This window comes from Phascolarctos cinereus, unplaced genomic scaffold (genome assembly GCF_003287225.1).
Source record: "Phascolarctos cinereus isolate Bilbo 61053 unplaced genomic scaffold, phaCin_HiC Scaffold_3;HRSCAF=262, whole genome shotgun sequence".
In the NCBI taxonomy this organism is placed as follows: Eukaryota; Metazoa; Chordata; class Mammalia; order Diprotodontia; family Phascolarctidae; genus Phascolarctos; species Phascolarctos cinereus.
The window spans coordinates 164357861-164378528 of record NW_027555736.1 but is presented as its reverse complement, the minus strand read 5'-3'; the positions used below and the strand labels follow the sequence as shown (position 1 = coordinate 164378528).

Below are 20668 nucleotides of genomic sequence, written 5' to 3'. Positions count from 1 at the left end.
CCTCAGCTAAAATCCCTGTCATGCTACTCCTCTTTCCGCGTCGGAGCCGCCCTGACACCAGACGGGAGGCAGACGAGCGCGGAAAGCAGACGAGCGCAGGAGGCGACGGTGCAGACGCGACTGCGCCCAGGCACCAAGCGAACCGGGCGCCCGAACGCCCGAGGGAGGGACCAGGCCGTGAGGCGACTGCGATTTGTCGGGGGCGGGGCCTGAGGCGGGACTTCCCGCCTCCTCCCGCCCCCCTCCTCTCCTCTGGCCAGTTACCTTCATGGTTGCTCCTCGGGGCTCGCCCTCTCTAGTAACGGGCTCCGGAAACGCGCGCTGGTGTGCACTGGAAAGGGCTCCTCCGGGCCTTGCCTTCTTAGGGTCCGTCCACCTTTCACACTCGGGCTCTTTCTGAGGTGGAGAGCGAAGCGGGAGAGCCGGGGCCGAGGCGCCGGGAGCTGTAGTAGGCCTCTCTCGGGGCTGTGCAGGTCGGAATCCCACTTCATTGTCTCTCCTTCCCGGGGTGGGAGGCCGGCTGCAGAGCCCCGGCCTGAGATGGGGCCTAGGGCCCCGGGAGCGGGACGCTGGGCCTGGGAGCGTGGCGATATTGGGGGTGAGGGGAATGACAAGATTTACCTTCACCCTGGTGCCCATTGGAAGCCCCCCCTCCAAACACACACCCTACCTGCTTCATCATGCTACTTCATACATATACATGCATGTGTGCATGTTTACATAAGAATACACAGGTATACATACTTGTATGCATAGTGCGTGCAAGTGTTGTATGTATGTACACACACACACGCACACACGCACATATTTATTTCCAAAGGTCAACTAGGTGGCGCTGGGCCTGATGTGAGGAAGACTTCTTCCTGAGTTCAAATCCAGCATCCGGCACTTACGAGCTGTGGGGCCCTGGTAGATAACCTTGGACCCTGTCTGCCTCAGTTTCCTCATCAGTAAAATGAGCTGGGGAAGGAAATGAAAAACCACTCCTCTTTGGGGTCAAGGAGAGTTGGGTGGGACTGAACAATAACATAGTCTCCAAAAATAGAGTTTTAAGCTATTGAAATGTGTGACTGCTCTGAGACTTTTGGGACAGTGTGTGTATGTGTGTGTGTGTGTGTGTGTGTGTGTGTTTGTGTACACACATACATATAGACATCTATATGTGTACCTGTGTATACATGTTTATGCATATGTGCACTTATATATCTATAATTACATATACATATATACACATGCATATTGTATAAATGTATATTTGCATTTAAGTTTACACATATATTTTGCATATATAAATAAATTCATGTACATGCATATATGAACATATATGTGCCCTTGTTATCCTTCATTAGAATGTAGGCTCCTTTCAAGTAGGGATTATTTTCATCCTTTATATTTGTCTACCCCACACCTAATATAGTACCAGCCACATTGGTTTTGATTGATTTAGCCTCAGAGAATAATTTTAGAAAGGATGAACCATCCTGTGTAGATTACAGAGTGTTTTCAGTGGGGAAGGTGAGCATGGAAAGGAAGGGACCATCAGAGATGTGGAGGATAGGCAATAATAATACATTGTTGTAGATTTAACAGCAAAGCGATAAGGGTGTCCTTGAGGTTAAAATGATTAAATAGCTCTGGGATTCTTAAGAGCACTGAACTTGGATTCATAAGACCTGGGATCCTTGTGTTGGATTTGTTACTGGCAGTTGGACTTCAGACAAGTCCTTAACATCTCGAGATCTCAGATGGTTCACCTATGAAATGCAAGGTCACTAAGACCCTTTTTATTTCGAACATTTTTATTCTTGACTTTGCCAAGTTGTTTCTTAGCAATGTTGGCCAGTTAGGAAAGTTAGTTGAACTTCTTAGTGTCATTTTTGAATCATTTGATGATGATAATAGAAACTATTCACATTCCATATTTATAAAAGCACTTTACATAACCCCCCCAACTTAAAACCTTCAATTCTGTGAGGTACATAGTACATACTACATTGAGGCAACTAGATAGTATAGTGCATAAAATGCTGAACTTGGAGTCTGGAAGACCTTAAGTCAAAATCTGCCTCACGTACTTTACTGACTTGTGACACTGCTCAGGTTTCCACTTCTGTTAAATGAGTCAGTCAGTAAATATTTATTAAGTGCCTACTATGTGCCAGCAAACAAGTGGAGTCAGAGATAGCCCTGAAATTCAGAAACTTAAGTGATTACCTTGTGTGGAGATCGTATGTAACATAGCCAGACAGCATAATGGATAGAGGTCCAGACTTGAAGTCAGAAAGACTCATCTTCCTGAGTTCAAATGTGGCCTTGGACGCAATAGTCGTATGACCCTGGGCAAGTCACTTAACCTCAATTGCCTCACTTTCCTCGTCTGTAAAAAGAAACTGGAGAAGGAAAGGGCAAAACCACTCCAGTATCATTGCCAAGAAAATCCCAAATGTGGTCATGAAGAGTAAGCCATGATTGAAACAACTGAACAATGGCAGCAAAGGAAATCATGTGTAGAGATTGAGTGGCACAACAAAAATAATACTCAGCACCTGGATCCAAGACTCTTCAAGGGCAAGGAATGTTTCATTTTTGTTTTTCTGTATTTGGTACCTGCAACACTGCCTTATCGATGATTTTGTTGAACTCCTGTCTATAGCATGGGTTCTTAATCATTGTCTTTAATACCTTATCTAAGGCAGGTGATCTCTAAGACCTTGTTTTCATTCTATTCAATAGGAAAAGGCATACCTGAGTGACTGAAGTTCCCAGAACAGTTTTGAATCAAACAAGTATTTATTGCCACTTATGTACTATGGTGGGTTTTATAGGGAGAGCAAAAGAAGCAGAAGTTTATAATCCCTTTACCCAGAATGGTATGTCTCTAGTTAGAGCATGGACTGGAGCTATGATTTCATTGATATAGTGAACTCACGGGTTGGCATCTTTTTTGCAGAGAGTTGAATAGAAGACTGAGGGCTTAAGTGACTTAACCCCAGAAGGTTGTTGACCAGTGTGTGGCAGAAGTAGGACTTAAACCCAGGTCTTCTTGGCCCCAAGGCCATTACTGCACTCTGTGTCTCACATTTTCTTTAGTTGGGTAGATACAATTTATTCATATTTGGAAGAAAACTGGAACCATAACAGGAAATAAGTGCCAAATGAGTGGTACAATTAGGGGCTTTAGGGGTTCAGAGAATAAAAAGATCATTACCAACCTGGGGTAACCATGAAAAACTTAGTGCTTTATGTAGAATTTGATTTGATCCTTGAAAGATAAATATTTCTTAGAATTAGGAGTGATGGTAAATTTCAGGCAGAGGGAGTAAAATGAGCAAAAACAGGACACCAGGAAAGCACAAAATATGTGTGTAGGCCTGTTAGATTGGAACAGAGGATTTTTTTTTGAAGGGAAAGTAATGGGAGAAAAACATGGTAAGATATGTTGGGGACAAGTTATTGGAGTTAATTAAGACTCAAAGAATTTATTCTACATGGAATAGAGAGCTAGTGAGGCATGATGTTTTTGTTGTGGTTTTAATTTTTATTTGTTAAACTCTTCACTATGTGCAGGATCCCCTGCTTGGTGCTGAGGCTATAGAGATAAAAATGAAACTGCTCTTGCCTCCAAAGAACTTATATTCCACTGGACCAGATCTCTGTAATGCCCTTTGTTCAGCACTTGGCACAGTGTTGCTGCACACAATATGTTGCTTTTATCCTTTAATTTCCCCCCCGGCCCTTTTTTGTTGATACCCTTTGTTTATCACTTTCATTTCTAGTATATGCCTTCCTTCCCTTGTCCCACAATATATTCCTTGTAAAAAGATTTAAGAAGAAATTTTTTTTTCCAAAGGCACTTCAACAACACCAAGATGTAAACTGAATCTGACTGTGTATTCAAAATTCCATACCTTTGACCCTTGCCTCTGGAAAGAGGAGAGAGGGGAACATTTTTTTTCCTATTCACTGGGCCAAGCTTGCTCATTGTAATTATACAGCATATAGCATGGAGTGCCAGGCCTAGAGACATGAAGTCCTGAGTTTAAATTCTACCTCAGACAGTAATCAACTGTCTGACCCTGGGCAAGTTACTTAACCTCTGTTTGCCTCAATTTCCTCATCTATAAAACAAGGATTATAATAGTACCTGCGTCACCGGGTTTTTGTGAGGATTAAATGAGATAATATTTGTAAAGCACTTAGCTGCAATACTTGGCACATAGTAAACACTATGTAAACGTTAAACTATCATCATCATTATTATTATTAAGTTTAATTTTTTTAGTTTACATTTTTTAAGTCATTTTGCCTATTGTTTTCTTGGTTCTTGTTACTCTGCATTAGTCGTTATGTCTTCCCATTCTTTTGTGAATTCTTCATATTTGTCAATTCTTGGACACAATAATATTGCAGTACATTCATGTGCCACAATTTGTTTGGCTATTCTCCACTCAGTGTTTACTTTGTTTCTAGTTGCTCCCTACAACAGAATGAGCTGACATGAATACTTTGATGTATACAGATGTATTTGATGTATCCTGTCTTAAACTTTCTTGGGGGGGTGTGTGCCTAGCAGCAGAATATCTGGGGCAAATATATTTTAATCACTTTTTTAGCCTAATTCCAAGTTGCTCTTCCGAATGGTTTGATCAATTCACAGCTCCACTAATAGCATACTAATGTGACTGTCTTCTGTCAATCAATCATCAATCAATAAACATTTATTAAGCACATTCTATGTGCCAGGCATTGTGCTAAGTATGAGGGGTACAAAAAGAGGTAAAAGCACAAAGTGCTTACAGTCGTATGGGGGAAACAGTATACAAACAAAGATATACAAAGCAAACTATGTGTAAGATAAATAGGAAATGTAAGATTTTAATTGGGATTTAAAGAAGGCTAAGGAGGTCAATAGTCAGAGAAGAATGGGGAGAACATTCTTCTGCACCATTGACTCTTCCTGTTTTTCATCTTTGCCAATTTGCTTCATGTTAAGGGAAACCTTGGAGTTTGGGTTTTTTTTTATTTGTGTTTCATTTATCGTTTGGAGTAATCTTTCATTTTGTTAATAGTTTGCAATTCTTTTGAAAATTGTTTATTCATATCTTTTAACCCTTTATCTATTGGCTCTTGTTCATATATGTGTGTGTATGCATATATAGTATACATATATTATATGTGTATATTCATATATACAAACTGTCAGTTCTAATCATTCATGGTAGTATGTTTTACAAAGTTGCCATAAATACTGAAACATTGTTCCTAGGGGAAATACAGGGTTAGGTTCCTGTGAGCTTCTGGTCACATTTACTTTAGCACTTTCTGGATCGACCTCATATATGGATCAGTGAATTTCCTCTTCCTTTTTTTTGGTGTGTAGTATTATTGATTCATTAACATTGAACTGATGGCAACAGCAATATATAACTCTTGCCTGAATGAAGCTTATCTAACACATGGATTTTCTCCTTAAGGTACACCACAGCCTTCTTGTGCATAGTAACACTTAGCACTTTAGCACTGTGCTTGGGTGCCATTTTAAACAGCAAAGTTCCCAACAAAAAGCACAAAAATTTTTTTAGATGACAATTACATAGACCATGAAAAAGGGCACTTATTTATAGTTTGAGGTCTGAAACAAGAAAGCAAAATGTTGCCTTGTTCAGCCTCAGCTGGGAACATGGGCAGGTGGTGACTCAAATTTTTTACTGCTCTGCACATGTCTGTGAATGACAGAGTATTGATATTGGGTTATAAATAAATTTTATCAAGTAGATAGACTTGCAGATATGGAATCTGTGAAAAATGAAGGTAGACTATGTATTTCTTGGATATCAGACTCTATTAGAGATATTCACTGCAAAGATTTTCCCTGCAATTAATAGCTTCCCTTATCCTAGCTAAATAGATTTTGTTCATGCAAAAGCTTTTAAATTTCATGTGATGGGAATTATCTATTTTATCTCTTATGGTCACTTCTATCCCCAGTTTGGTTAAGAATTTTCCAAGTTGTTTAACCCTCTGGGTTTCTGTTTCCTCATCTGCAAAGTGATGGGGTTGGCTAGATGATCTCTAAGGTTTTTTCCCAGCTCTAATCTGGAACTGCTAGGATTCAAATAAAGTGACCAAAAGAGTGGTTGATGCTGACCCAAATTCTCAGATTCAGTCACTTACTAAACTGGATATGTCTGCATCCTGCCGGGTACTCTTTTCCTGTACGGGGACTATGGGAGGCTCAGATCTATGGTAGTCAAATCTGTCAGGGCTTTGCTGTTATATACCCTGTACTTTGATTTAGGTCTTTTCACTCCAAATCCAGTGTTATTTTCACCATGCTACAAAATTGAAGGGTCCTGGTGGTAGGAAGATATTTGATGGTTTTGGTTTCTTTTTGTAATCCTTTGTGTACTTTCCTGTGTCAAATTGTTAGAACAGTAAGAATAATGCTTTAGATCCTGTGATTTAGATAACCTGTGGAGAGAGTTGACTTGTTTTCTACTAGTCTTTTCTGGGTATGGCCACCGTAGATCTAAGAGGGAAAAAAAGAATACTTCTACTTCCTTTGTCAATACTCCCTGAGAATGTGTGACCAGTTTGATTTTGGGCTATGGAGAGAAGTTTTCCCAGGACCCTCCTGCCAACAGTATAGGAATATGAAAGTGCAGCTGAAAGAGAAGCAAAATGCCACCAAACACACACACACACACACACACACACACACACACATTCCTGAAGCCTAATTAATGGGGTCATAATATTAAAGCTGAATAGTACCTAAGTGGTTATCTGTTTCTGTTCTCTCGTCTTAAATTTGAGAAAACTGAGGCACAGGACAAGGAAATCACTTGCCAAGGTCATATAATAATAAATATCAGATCTAGAGTTTGAATCCACGGTCTTTAACTCCAAATTCAGTGCTTGTCCTACTGTACCAAACTGAGATTCCTAGACATCCATTTGTAGCATGTGCACCACATCCAATAAATTTCTTGTCCTCACAGACCTTTTGGAGACTAAATAAATACCATACTGAGAAGGTACCCCTTCTCATTCCTTCATTATTTTTCAGTAGATTCAGTAGTCTGGTTAATTCTTTCATCTTTGTAGGTTAACTCAAGCCTATCAAATGAAAACCCCAAACTCTAGGCAAAGCATAACTGGGGCAGGACCAACCCCTATAACTTTGAGTTTCCTTAGGGATGCTTTCAACAATCTGGAAAACCCAAAGCTACTGCTATTGAAAATTGATTGTCTGTAGGACCCCTGGGCTGGACAAGAACAAACCAATACCCAAGTGTTTGGCTAAAATAAGATTGGCTTAGTAGCACATTAAGTTGGATTTCATTGGCTTGTTGCACTTGACACCATCTTGTTCATTAAAGCAGAACATCGTAACAAGAATGTGTATCTTGCACTATGGGATTTATTTCCTTTGATCTCTTGGACAAGTGGGGCCTTAAAAACCCCAAGGAATTACCTTCTCAATAGAGTGACCATTTTATTCCCTTATATAAAAAGTACTTTACAAATAGTATCTGAGGTCACACACATAAATTAGGGGAGCCATTTCACAACCAGGTAACTTGGAGTGGAAGGATCTGCTGAGTGGTTTTGTGAGATGAGGAAGAAAGGTTTGACCACCCTTCTAAATTATTATTTTTTGAGCCCCTTAAAAGCCTAAACCTGGACGTAATCAACATAGACGAACAATTTTTGCTTGTTTATCCCCTTGGGTAGATTTGGAAAATATATGCTACTCTTATTTTAATAACCAGCATACTTTTTCTTTGCTGTCTTTTTATGTGGGCTTCAACCTCACTGTGATTTGCAGTCTGAAGAAAGCCTTTGATGAGAGGTTAAATCAGTGTCACAAACTTCTTGTTAGCAAATTATATTATATTTTATTTTCCACTCCATTTTTTGTTCATTTTGCTTTCTATATTTTGAGACCACAGAAAATTTCCTATTGCTTTTGCAGCATTTCTTTTGTCACTGTCTGTGCCCAGTGCCTAGGGCTTCATAGTTAAACACCGAAATACCATAAAGCAATATAATAAGAAAAATAGTCTGTAGCCGGGGAATGCATATCAAATCAAAGGGGCCTCTATCCTCTTTTTTCTCATCAAGATGTATTTTGGTAGTTTGGGTATATATGTGGCAGTCTTGAGTGATTGTCTTCCTTTGGGAAAAAAATCTAAATTTAAAAAAGCTGTTTTACTACTTTATTCCTTATCCCAAGATTCAATATGGATTATACTTTGAAAGTTGCCTATCAGAATATCAATTTTAGAAAGAATTTGGAAGTGATCTAGTCCAATTTATATCTGATCAGGAATCATTCTAAAACATCCCTAAAGTAGCTACTCTTTGAAGACTTCCAGTGATAGTTAACCCATTTTTCATTGAGTCAGACTATTCTGCTTTTTTAAAAAAATTATTAATTTTTATTTTTATTCTTTTGATTTTTTAAATTTATTTTGATTTATCAACAATCACTTCCATATGCTTTTCAGTTGAAAATTTTTCTTCCCCTTCCTCCCCCCCACCCTCCCCAAGACAGTGCAAAATCTGATATAGGCTTTGCATTTATATTCCTATTAAACATATTTTCACATTGGTGACACTGTAAGTAAAAATTAAAACCAACAGGAGGAACCATCAGAAAGATGAAACAAAACTCAACAAAAGGTAAAAATAAGTGATAGCAATTCGACTTCTATAGTTCTTTCTTTGGATGTGAACAGCATTTTCCATCCCTAGGCCTCTGGAGATGTCTTAGATCCTTGTAATGCTAAGAAGGGTTCAGTTTAACAATATTAGTCATCGCATAATATGCCTGTTATTGTGTACAAAGTCCCCTTGGTTCTGCTCACTTCACTCAGCATCAGACCATATAAGTCTTTCCAGGTTTTTCTGAAGTCAGCCTGTTCATCATTTCTTATAGCACAATAGTATTCCATTACATTCATATACCACAACTTGCTCAGCCATTCCCCAATTGATGGGCATCCTCTCAATTTCCAATTCTTTGCCACCACAAAAAGAGCTGCTATGAATATTTTTGTACATGTGGGTCCTTTTCCCATTTGTTTGATCTCTTTGGGATATAGCCCTAGAAGTGCTATTGCTGGATCAAAGGGTATGCACATTTTTGTAGCCCTTTGGGCATAGTTCCAAATTGTTCTCCAAAATGGTTGGATCATTTCACAACTCCACCAACAATGTATTAGTGTTCCAATTTTCCCACATCTTCTCCAACATTTATCATTTTCCTGTTTTGTCATGTTGGCCAATCTGATAGGTGTGATGTGGTACCTCAGAGTTGTTTTGATTTGCATTTCTCTAATCAATAACGATTTAGAGCATTTTTTCATATGACTATAGATGGCTTTAATTTCTTCATCTGAGAACTGTCTGTTCATATCCTTTGACCATTTATCAATTGGGGAATGGCTTGTGTTCTTATAAATTTGTCTTAATTCTCTATATATTTTAGAAATGAGGCCTTTATCAGAGAGACTGGTTGTAAAAATTCTTTCCCAATTTTCTACCTTCCTTCTAATCTTAGTTGCATTGGCTTTGTTTGTGCAAAAACTTTTCAATTTAATGTAATCAAAATTATCCATTTTGCTTTTCATAATGTTCTCTATCTCCTGTTTGGTCATGAATTCTTCTGTTCTCCATAGATCTGATAGGTAAACTATTCCTTGTTCTCCCAGTTTACTTATGGTATCAGCCTTTATATCTAAGTCATGAACCCATTTTGACTTTATTTTGGTATATGGTGTGAGATTTGGGTCTATGCCTAGTTTCTGCCATACTCTTTTCCAGTTTTCCCAGCAGTTTTTTTCAAAGAGTGGGTTCTTATCCCAGAAGCTGGGGTCTTTGGGTTTATCAAATAATAGATTACTATAGTCATTGACTACTGTGTCTTGCATATTTAACCTATTCCACTGATCCACCTCCCTATTTCTTAGCCAGTACCAAGCAGTTTTGATGATTGCTGCTTTATAATACAATTTAAGATCTGGAATTGCTAGGCCACCTTCCCCTGCATTTCTTTTCATTAGTTCCTTTGATATTCTGGACCTTTTGTTTTTCCAAATGAATCTTGTTATTATTTTTTCTAACTCTATAAAATAATTTTTTGGTAGTTTGATTGGTATGGCACTGAATAAGTAAATTAGCTTAGGTAGGATTGTCATTTTTATTATATTAGCTCGGCCTACCCATGAGCAACTGATGTTTTTCCAATTATTTAGATCTGATTTTATTTGTGTGAAAAGTGTTTTGTAATTGTGTTCATAGAGTTCCTGGGTTTGTTTCGGAGGTAGACTCCTAAATATTTTATAATGTCTACAGTAAGTTTAAATGGGATTTCTCTTTCTATCTCTTGCTGTTGGGCTTTGTTGGTAATATATAGAAATGCTGATGATTTATGTGGGTTTATTTTATAGCCTGCAACTTTGCTAAAGTTGTTTATTATTTCAAGTAGTTTTTTACTTGATTCTCTAGGATTCTCTAAGTATATCATCATGTCATCTGCAAAGAGTGATAGCTTTGTTTCTTCTTTGCCTATTCTAATGCCTTCAATTTCTTTTTCTTCTCTTATTGCTAAAGCTAAGTTTCCAGTACAATATTGAATAACAGTGGTGATAATGGACATCCTTGTTTCACCCCATCTTATTGGAAATGCTTCTAGCCTGTCCCATTACATATAATGCTTGCTGAAGGTTTTAGATAGATGCTATTTATTATTTTAAGGAAGACTCCATTTATACCTATGCTTTCTAGTGTTTTTAATAGGAATGGGTGTTGTATTTTATCAAAAGCTTTTTCTGCATCTATTGAGATGATCATGTGGTTTCTGTTGGTTTTGGTTGATATGCTCAATGATGCTGATAGTTTTCCTAATATTGAACCAACCCTGCATTCCTGGTATAAATCCTACCTGGTCATAGTGTATTATTCTTGTGATAAGTTGCTGCAATCTATTGCTAGTATTTTGTTTAAAATTTTTGCATCTATATTCATTAGAGAAATTGGTCTATAATTTTCTTTCTCTATTTTGACTCTTCCTGGTTTAGGTATCAATACCATATTTGTATCATAAAAAGAATTTGGTAAGACTCCTTCTTCACTTATTTTCCCAAATAGTCTATATAGTATTGGAATTAATGGTTCTTTAAATGTTTGATAGAATTCCATGTAAATCCATCTGGCCCTGGAGATTTTTTCCTAGGGAGTTCATCAATGGCTTGTTCAATTTCTTTTTCTGAGATGGGGTTATTTAAGTATTTTACTTCCTCTTCGTTAATCTGGGCAATTTATATTTTTGTAAATATGTATCCATTTCACTAAGATTGTCAAATTTGTTGGCATATAGTTGGGCAAAATTAATTATTATTGTTTTTTCCTCTTCCTTGGTGGTAGCTCCCTTTTCATTCTTGATACTAGTAATTTGGTTTTCTTCTTTCTTTTTTTAATTAAATTAACCAAAGGTTTATCTATTTTATTTTTTTTCATAAAACCAGCTCTTAGTTTTATTTATTAGTTCAATAGTTTTCTTAATTTCAATTTTTTAATTTTTCCTTTGGTTTTCAATATTTCTAATTTAGTGTTTAGTTGAGGATTTTTAAGTTGTTCTTTTTCTAGTTTTTTTAGTTGTATGCCCAATTCATTAATCTCCTTTTTTTCTATTTTGTTTATGTAATCATTTAGAGATATAAAACTTCCCCTAAGAAATGCTTTTGCTGCATCCCATAAGTTTTGGTATGTTGTAGTCTATCTTTCCATCTGCATCATGATCTGAAAACCATGCATTTAATATTTCTGCCTTTCTTCATTGGATTGTGAAGTTTTTATGCCCTAGTACATGGTCAATTTTTGTGTATGTGCCATGTACTGCCGAGAAAAAAGTATATTCCTTTCTATCCCCATTCAGTTTTCTCCAGAGGTCTATCATACCTAACTTTTCTAATGTTCTATTCACCTCCTTAACTTCTTTCTTGTTTATTTTGTGGTTAGATTTATCTAGTGCAGAGAGGGGGGAGGTTCAGGTCCCCCACTAGTATAGTTTTGCTGTCTGTTTCTTCCTGTAACTCCCTGAACTTCTCCTGTAAGAATTTGGATGCTATACCATTTGGTGCATATATGTTTAGTAATGATATTACTTCATTGTCTATGGTGCCTTTTAGCAGGATGTAGTTTCCTTCCTTATCTCTTTTGATTAGATCTATTTTTGCTTTTGCTTTCTCTGAGGTCAAGATTGCTACCCCTGCTATTTTTACTTCAATTGAAACATAATATATTCTGCTCTAGCCTTTTACCTTTAGCCCGTATGTGTCACTCTTTTTCAAATGTGTTTCCTGTAAACAACATATTGTAGGATTATGGTTTTTAATCCATTCTGCAATCTGTTTCCGTTTTATGGGAAAGTTCATCCCATTCACATTTACAGTTATGATTACTATCTGTGTCTTTTTCTCCATCCTTTTCCCCCCATTTGTGCTTTTCTTTCTCCTTTTTCCTTTCCCCCCTTCACTAGTGTTTTGCTTTTGACCACTGCCTCCTTCAGTCCCTCTTCGCTTTTATTATCCCTTTCCTTTTTCTTCCCCTTTACTCTTACTGCTTCTTCCCTCCCTTCTCCCCCCCCCCCTTTTCTTTCCCCTTTTCCCTCCTACTGCCTATAGGGCAGGTTAGATTTCTATACCTAACTGATTATATTATGCCCTTCTTGAGCCTAATCTGATGAGAGTAAGGTTCAAACAATGCTCACCCCCCTCCCTTCTTTCCCCCTGCTGTAATAAGATTTCATTTCTTTTCCTGTAATGGAATTTACCCTTGTCTGCCTCCTCCTTTCTCAGTACATTTTCTAAGATCAGATTGATCCACTTATTTGGATCCATTTAACCCACTTGATTAGATTTTTTTTTTTGTCATTACATCAAAGTCAACTAATATCCACCCTCTTTATGTATACTCCTTTAACATGGTGTAATAAAATACAGTTCTCAAGGGTTGCAAGTGTCATATTCCCTTGTAGGGGTTTAAACAGCCCCCCCCCTCTTATTAACAACATATTGTATCTTTCTGTCCCATTTACCTTTTTAAGTCCTTCTTGAGTCCTGTACTTGAAGATCAAATTTTTTGTTGAGCTCTGGTCTTTTTATCAGGAAAGTTTGGAAGTCCCCTATTTCGTTGAATATCCATCTCCTCCCTTTGAAAATGATGCTCATTTTTGCTGGGTAATTATCCTTGGCTGCATTCCAAGCTCCTTTGCCTTATGGAATATCATGTTCCATGCCCTGTGGTCTTTTAATGTAGAAGCTGCAAGGTCCTGTGTAATCCTGACTGTGGTTCCATGATATTTAAATTGTTTCTTTCTGGCTGCTTGCAGCACCTTCTCTTTCATCTGGTAATTTTGGAATTTTGCTATTATATTTCTTGGCGTTGTCAATTTGGGATCTCTTTCAGGTGGTGATCTGTGGATTCTTTCTATGGTTATTTTCCCTTCTGGTTCTAGGACTTCTGGGCAGTTTTCCTTTATGATTTCCTGAAAGATACTGTCCAGGCTCTTTTTTTCATCATGATTTTCAGGTAGTCCAATAATTTTTAAATTGTCTCTCCTGAGTCGATTTTCCAGGTCGGTTGTTTTACTGATGAGGTATTTTACATTTTCATCAATTTTTTCATTTTTTTGTTTCTGTTTGACTGAGTCTTGCTCTCTCATAGAGACATTAGTTTCCATTTGTCCAATTCTAGTTTTTAACAGATTGTTTTCTTCTGTTAGTTTTTGTACTTCCTTCTTCAACTGGCCAATTGTGTTTTTTAGGGACTTGTTTCCTTCAGCATACTCTTCTGTTAGATTTTGTACTTCCTTCTTCAACTGGCCAATTGTGTTTTTTAGGGACTTGTTTTCTTCAGTGTACTCTTCTGTTAGTTTTTGTCCTTCCTTCTTCAATTGGCCAATTGTGTTTTTTAGGGACTTGTTTTCTTCAGTGTATTTTTTTCCAACTGGCCAATTGTATTTTTGAAGGACTCTTTTACCTCTCTCATTTGACTATTAAAATCCTTCTTGAGCTCTTCTAAGAAGGCTTTTTGGGCTTCAGACCTGTTCATATTCCCTTTTGTTGTTGCAGATGTGGGTTTGTTGACAATGTTGTCCTCTTCAGAATTTCTGTCTTGATCTTCACTCTTCTCATAATATGAATCTATGTTATGTTTCTTTTTATTCATGGTGTTTCTTTATTCCCTGGCCTTTAAAGAGATTGAGCTCTCCTGCTGGGGAACAGAGGGTAGTGACCCAAGCTTCTTGTGTTGGGAGCCTAGGTCTTGGTCACTGGCTTTGCGTTCTGGGGCCTCTTATGCTGGGAATTGGAGGCTGTAGGTTTCTGGCAGCTTACCTTGTGTTGGGCTGGAATCAGCAAGGCTGGAACTTTCAGGCAATTCTAGGTTGCCTGCTTTTCCTTTCCTTTAGCTTTCTTCAGCTCCTTTTAGATGGGTGCTGCAGGATGTTTATCTGCCTGGGGCCCCCTGCAGTGTTGTCTCCCTCCTTTCTGCTAATGCACGGGGAGATTCCTTTGCAGTGGATTGCCGAGACTCCTAGTGGTTTTCTGAGCTGGTTTCCACCGGTTCCCCACCCTCACTGAGGCACTCAGAGGTCCAGGTGTTGGTGTTTGCCTGCTCTACCACCTGGGCTTCAGGATCTCTTCACAATTGGGGGCTTCAGGGCTCCTACAGCTCACCTGGTGTTGGGTTGGAATCAGCAAGGTTGGGGCTTTAGGAAGCCTTTAGGTTGTTTTCTTCACCTCCTTTCAGATGAATGCCGCAGGGTACTTATCCGCCTGGGGCCCCTTGTTTTTGCTGAGGCACTGGGAGACCCATTTGCTGGGCTGCTGCACTGCTGCTCCTTGTCTTTCTTCTAGTTCAGGTGTTCCAGGGTTTTTTTTTTTCTGGGGTGATATTTTCTGGGTTTTCAGAGGTTGATAGGGGAGAGTGAGAGCAACTACCTTTTCACTCTGCCATCTTGGCTCCCAGAAGCGGAAGTCCAAGACTATTCTGCTTTAGAAACTTAAAATTTACAGCCAGAGTTTTAGAACCATGTATAAGAATTTAATTTTATAGGGAATATTACTGATTCTAATATCTTTGACAGTAGGAACTCCTTTGTTTTTGTCAGTTTTTATTAAATTGAAATGGGAGAAGAAAATCAGCTTTAAGATAGATCCAACTTTTGGTAATTTCACTGTTAGTTTTAAAATTACATTATTGATATAACATGAAATCATAATTGTAAAATGTATTTTGGCATTCAAGCTTTGTATCGTAGTTATTTATTTTGTGTCTCTTGATAGTGCTAATCAGTGTACTGTTTACATAAACCAATAATAATTGACATATAGTATACTTTTTATGTATATGCATATATATTATCTATCTCATTTGATCCTTATAGCATCCTTGGGTGATAGATATTCTAGGTATTATTGTCTCATTTTTATAGATGGAAAAAAATAAGACTCACAAGGGTTAAGTGACTTAGTATCAGTTACATGATGTATTTCAGAATCTGAATTTGGATATAGTTTTCTGGAGATGACATGTCCAGCATTCTTTACAGTCTTCTCCCTTCTTCTCCGCTCCCTCTCCTTCTTCCTCTACCTCTCCCTTTTTCTCTCTTCTTTCCCATCTTCCCTCCCTGTTCTTATCAGTTCCCATGGGTTTAACTCTCATATATATGGAGATGACTCTCAGATCTATATATCCATCCCTAATCTCCTCCCTGAGCTTCAGTTATACATTATCAATTGCCTATTGGAAATTTCAAACTGGAGGCTCCAGAAAAATTTTAAACTCAACACGTCTAAAATTATCTGTTTTCCTAAACTCTTCCATCTTCCGTTATTTCTATTGAAGGCACCACCATCCTTCCAGTCTCTCAGGTTTGCAGCCTTCATTTTATCCCTGTATTCCTTACTCTCTCACACCCCATGTAACCCATTCAGTTACCAAATCTTGCTGTTTCCAACATCTTTCACATCTGAACCCTCTCTCCACTCACACAGCTTCTACTTCAGTTCAGGCTTTCCTCATGTCTCACCTAGAGTATTGCAGCAGCCTCCTCGTTTGTCTCCCTGTCTCAAGTCTCTCATCACTCCAGTCCATCCCACACATTGCTGCCAAAGTGATTTTCCTTAAGTGCAGATCTGTTGTTTCTAGGATAAAATATAAACTTCTCTGTTTAGCTTTTAAAGCCCTACTTAATTTGGCCCCAAACTATCTTTCCAGCCTAGATGGACATCACTCCCACTCCTTTCTGTAAGGCAGCCAAACTGTACTTTTCCCTCTTCCTCATCCATGACACTCCATTTTTCTGTGCCTTTCCACTGTCATCCCACAAACTTGGAGTGAACTCTTTCCTTCCCTCTTCTGAATCACTGTCTTGTACATGAAGTCTTTCCTGATTCCTACACCTGCTAATGTCCTCCTACTTTGCATATATTTATGTTTATTCACTATACAAAGTATATGTATTTTATATATGTACTTGTTTCTCCCCATTAGAATGTAAACTTCTACTAAATATTGTTTCATCTTTTGTGCTTATATCCTGAAGGCCTAGCACAGCGCCTTGTGTAGAGTAGGAACTTGTTCATTGATATGACCACATAATCTAAACCAAAAATGTATGAGACAACAATAATTGTTATAGTTCAGTTGAAAAATTGAAAAATGAATTTTCCACATCATTGATCTTCATATCTGGAAAAAATACTTTCATAGGCCCCTTTTGTTTTTTAATTTTGATGGAAAGAGTATACTTAAAGTAATTGCTATTTGCCATTTTCAATTTTGTTTTTCAAGTACCATGAGAATTTAGTGGTAAAGAATTTAAATATTTATTGCTGTTACCATGAATCATTACACATTATTGACATTTCAATTTTGAATTAAATTAATATGTATATATCAACATAGTAAAAAGGGGGGATCGTACTGTATTTGGAATCAGGTGACTTTGGTTTAAATTCCATTTCATCTTCTTAATACCTTGTATAGGCAAGTCACCACCTTTCTGGGTCTCAGTTTCATCATCTGTAAAATGATGGAATTGGATTCTATGATCTCTAGAGTCTTTCCCACTTCTAAATCAATAATGCTATGATATGTAACTATGTTATATAATGTATTTGTGTAACTGTAAATACATGTAGATATGTATGTATGATTTCTGTATGTATATGTATTTATATATATACACACACATGCTTTTTGTTGTTGCTAATTTTTTATGTTGAAATTCTTCGTTTGCTTTTGATTGTGTTCTTTGTTGTGTTTTGATTACAGGTGTATCAGCTCTTCATTTCTGAATTGAAAGATGTCTCTGAATCCACCTATATTTTTCAAAGAAGACAAAGATAGTAAAAAAGAATTACAAAACACTTCTTTAACTAAAGAAGAACCCCTTCAAAATTTATGCTTAGCATCTCAGGAAGTTCTCCAAAAAGCCCAGCAGAGTGGCAGAGCCAAATGTCTCAAATGTGGAGGCTCAAGAATGTTCTACTGCTACACATGTTATGTTCCAGTTGAAACTGTCCCAATTGAACAGATTCCAGTTGTGAAGGTTTGTGAAAAAAGAAATGCTTTGGAGTGGAAAAATGGTTTAGAAAGCTTTCTGTATATTTCTGCTGTAGAGAGTGGCTGACAGTGTTGTTAAATAGTTCCATTAAGTGAATTTCATTTTTGATAGCAAATTCAAAATAATATTCCAGTACTAGGATGATATGCCTCAAAGAGTTTGGTCTTAAGTTAGTAATTCTTCAAGTTGTCTTGCTGTGCATTCTTATTATAAACACAAAGTAGCTCAGTGAACTAAACATACTAAAATATTTAGCAGATAAAAGGTTCATAACAAACCTGATGTGACAGAAATAAGATTTTTATTCAATACTTTAATTATTGTCTATAACAAAAACATGCCACGTACAAATATTTATGATATACCTCATTCAAAAAACCAATTAGTATACCACCTGGAGTATCCCAGAAGACCACCAAAGATTTTAGATCTCACCTAGAGAACAACCATTATCATAATAGATAGATGGATTTCAGCCAGACTTTCATTCAAGGACATATAGTGGTGATAGTAACAAAAATGAAGCAGAAACTGACTTTATATGTTGTGTAATATGTATGACTATTCTGAACCAATTAACATAGATACTATTTTATTCAGTAGTTTTCAAACATTTTATTCTCTGGATCACTTTGATGGATTGTCTATGATTCCTGGTTAATTAATAAATGGATAATTATTGAATATCCCTCATGTGCCAGCACCATCTGTTCTATCTACAACTTTGTGAAGAATATAAAATAAACATAAAACTCAGCCCCTGCTCTCAAGAGTTTGGAGAAATGCAAGTATGTAATACAACTGCAGTATTTAAAGTTTTCTTTTCGTTGGTAGGAATCTCGGTATTTCAGGTATATTATAAAAGTTTTAAGTTTTAATTCTTTTCAATGTTTTACATCTTCCTGAGAAAATATACCTTAAACAGATCCCTACACATTTTTCTGTGATTTCCTTTTGGGAGCGCATGCGTGCACACGCACAAAAGTATGGGGCTCCTTACTTCATGTGTGACCTTTGGCAAGTCCCTCAACCTTTCAGGGCCTCAGTTTTATCTGTAAAATAGGCTATTGAATTAACTAATCTTTAAGATACTTTCCAGCTCAAATCCTTTAGTTTTACTTTAAAAACCACTGGTCTAATGGAAAATCTTTGACCTGAATTTAAGAAGTATGGAATCCTATTTACACTCAGTATTCCCTCCCCCCCCAGGAATCTCAGAAGATGGAGAATGCATTTCCTTCTCATACATATGTGCTTTCTCTCAAAGAAATATTGAGAATAAATAAAGCCAATAATAGTCAAAGACTCAGAACTGCTAAAAGAAAGACATGGTTGTGTATACTTTAAGCTATGGTTCATAGTATCATTTCAGTTTCATCAGATGCAAATGGAATCCCATTACAGATATTATTACACAGCAGGCCATATTTTTGGAAAATTCATTTTAAACTGAAATGATACAAATCAGATCTGGTTTTCCCATAGAAACAAAGTTAGAATGGAGAAGGTTGTGTTCCTGATCAAGGACTTGATACATTATGTAAATGACCACAGAACCATATTTTATGTATCTAACTATTTACTGATATATATGATATACTTTTATAACATGAAGATTTCTAAGATGTAAATCAAATATGATACGTCATCATATTATATAAAATTATTTAATATGATTTAGTATCAAGACTACAAAGATTTTTTATTATAGGATCCCAGAACAGCAAGGGACCTCGGAGGCTATTTAATTCAAGACATACTTGAAATCAAATTTTTTTCTACAACATATTGGATAAATAGTAATCCAACCTTTGCTTGAAGTCTTCAATTAAAATGTCCCATTCAGTGTTTACAGTTGTAATTGTTAGGAAGTCTTTTTTTCTTTTACCTCAATCCAAAGTCTGCTCCACTGCAGTTTTCATTTTTGCAATTTCTACCTTATTTTTACCACAACACATTAGAAAGGGAAGGACTTGTAGTATTCAGAAAAGTTTCCTTGGCTAGATTTTTACAGATATTTGTGAGACTATTTGGGGAGATCATTTGAAGGCTTTGTGAAAAATTAATCAAAGAATCTCCATCCTGTACCTCTGTTTTCTAGTAAAATTTCTCTGGAGCAAGTATTAGTATTCAAGTTGCTCTCCTTTCTAGGTGGTATAGTGAGTATGGCATGGAGTTAAAGTCAGGAAGACTTACTTGGTCAAATCTTGTATCAGCCTGTGATTAACTGTGGGATCCTGAGGAAGTCAGTCTCAGCCTCAGTTTTGTCCTCTGTAAAATGGGGATGATAATAATAGCACCTACCTCACAGGGTTTGTGTGAACACCAAATGAAATAACTTATGTGAAGTACTTTGCAAACCATAAAGTGCTGTGCAAATGCTAGCTGCAGTTGTTGTTGTTTGAAAGCTGAAGGCCTGTTTGCTCTCTTTAGTTGGTAGCACATCATAACTAGCAGCTTCACCTGCGCCTTAGTGTTATGAAGGGTTTTCTCATTAAATTGAATGAAGCAACTCTTATACTGACTGTCCTTTCATTCCTTAACACATTCTTATTCTACAGTGTCAAAAAAAATGTCAAAGTTTTGACTTTTAATTATTTGACTTGAATAACAGCACAACTTGAGGTAGATTAAATTTGGTCTTAGATTCATTTCAGGTGAAAGTTGTATATGCTGCCTTGAGAGAGTACATTGCAATGATTGCGTACTCTCCCGTCTCCCCCAAAAAAAGATCACATATCCAATGTGACTATAAAATAATGAAATTGTTATTCTTTTTCTTCTCACATACATATTAGTATTTAAATATCCAAGGCAATGTGTCTTCCAAGTAGTTACTTTTCTCACTTTTTTTTTCTAATGTCTCATTTAGAACTGCCTTCAGGACTGGTTTGCTAAGCAATTAATTAACAAGTATTTATTAAGCTCTTCCTACATGCCAGACACTGGGGTTGAGGATACAAAGAAAAGATAAAAGCAGCCCATAACTTTAAAGAGCTTACCTTTTAATTTATATAAATAGCCAAA

General features: G+C 37.0%; 1 protein-coding gene across 2 annotated transcripts in view; it reads left to right on the top strand.

Moving 5' to 3' along the window:
• Positions 1 to 310: 310 nt before the first annotated feature.
• The window catches only part of DTWD1 (DTW motif tRNA-uridine aminocarboxypropyltransferase 1), a 32801-nt gene continuing 12443 nt past the window's right edge, over positions 311 to 20668 (top strand). For both annotated transcript variants that reach the window (XM_020978275.2, XM_020978232.2), the window contains exons 1-2: positions 311 to 473; positions 17350 to 17626. In XM_020978275.2, the coding sequence (XP_020833934.1) occupies positions 17381 to 17626 (246 nt within the window). In that variant the 5' untranslated portion in view covers positions 311 to 473; positions 17350 to 17380. The remainder of the gene's footprint in view (positions 474 to 17349; positions 17627 to 20668) is intronic.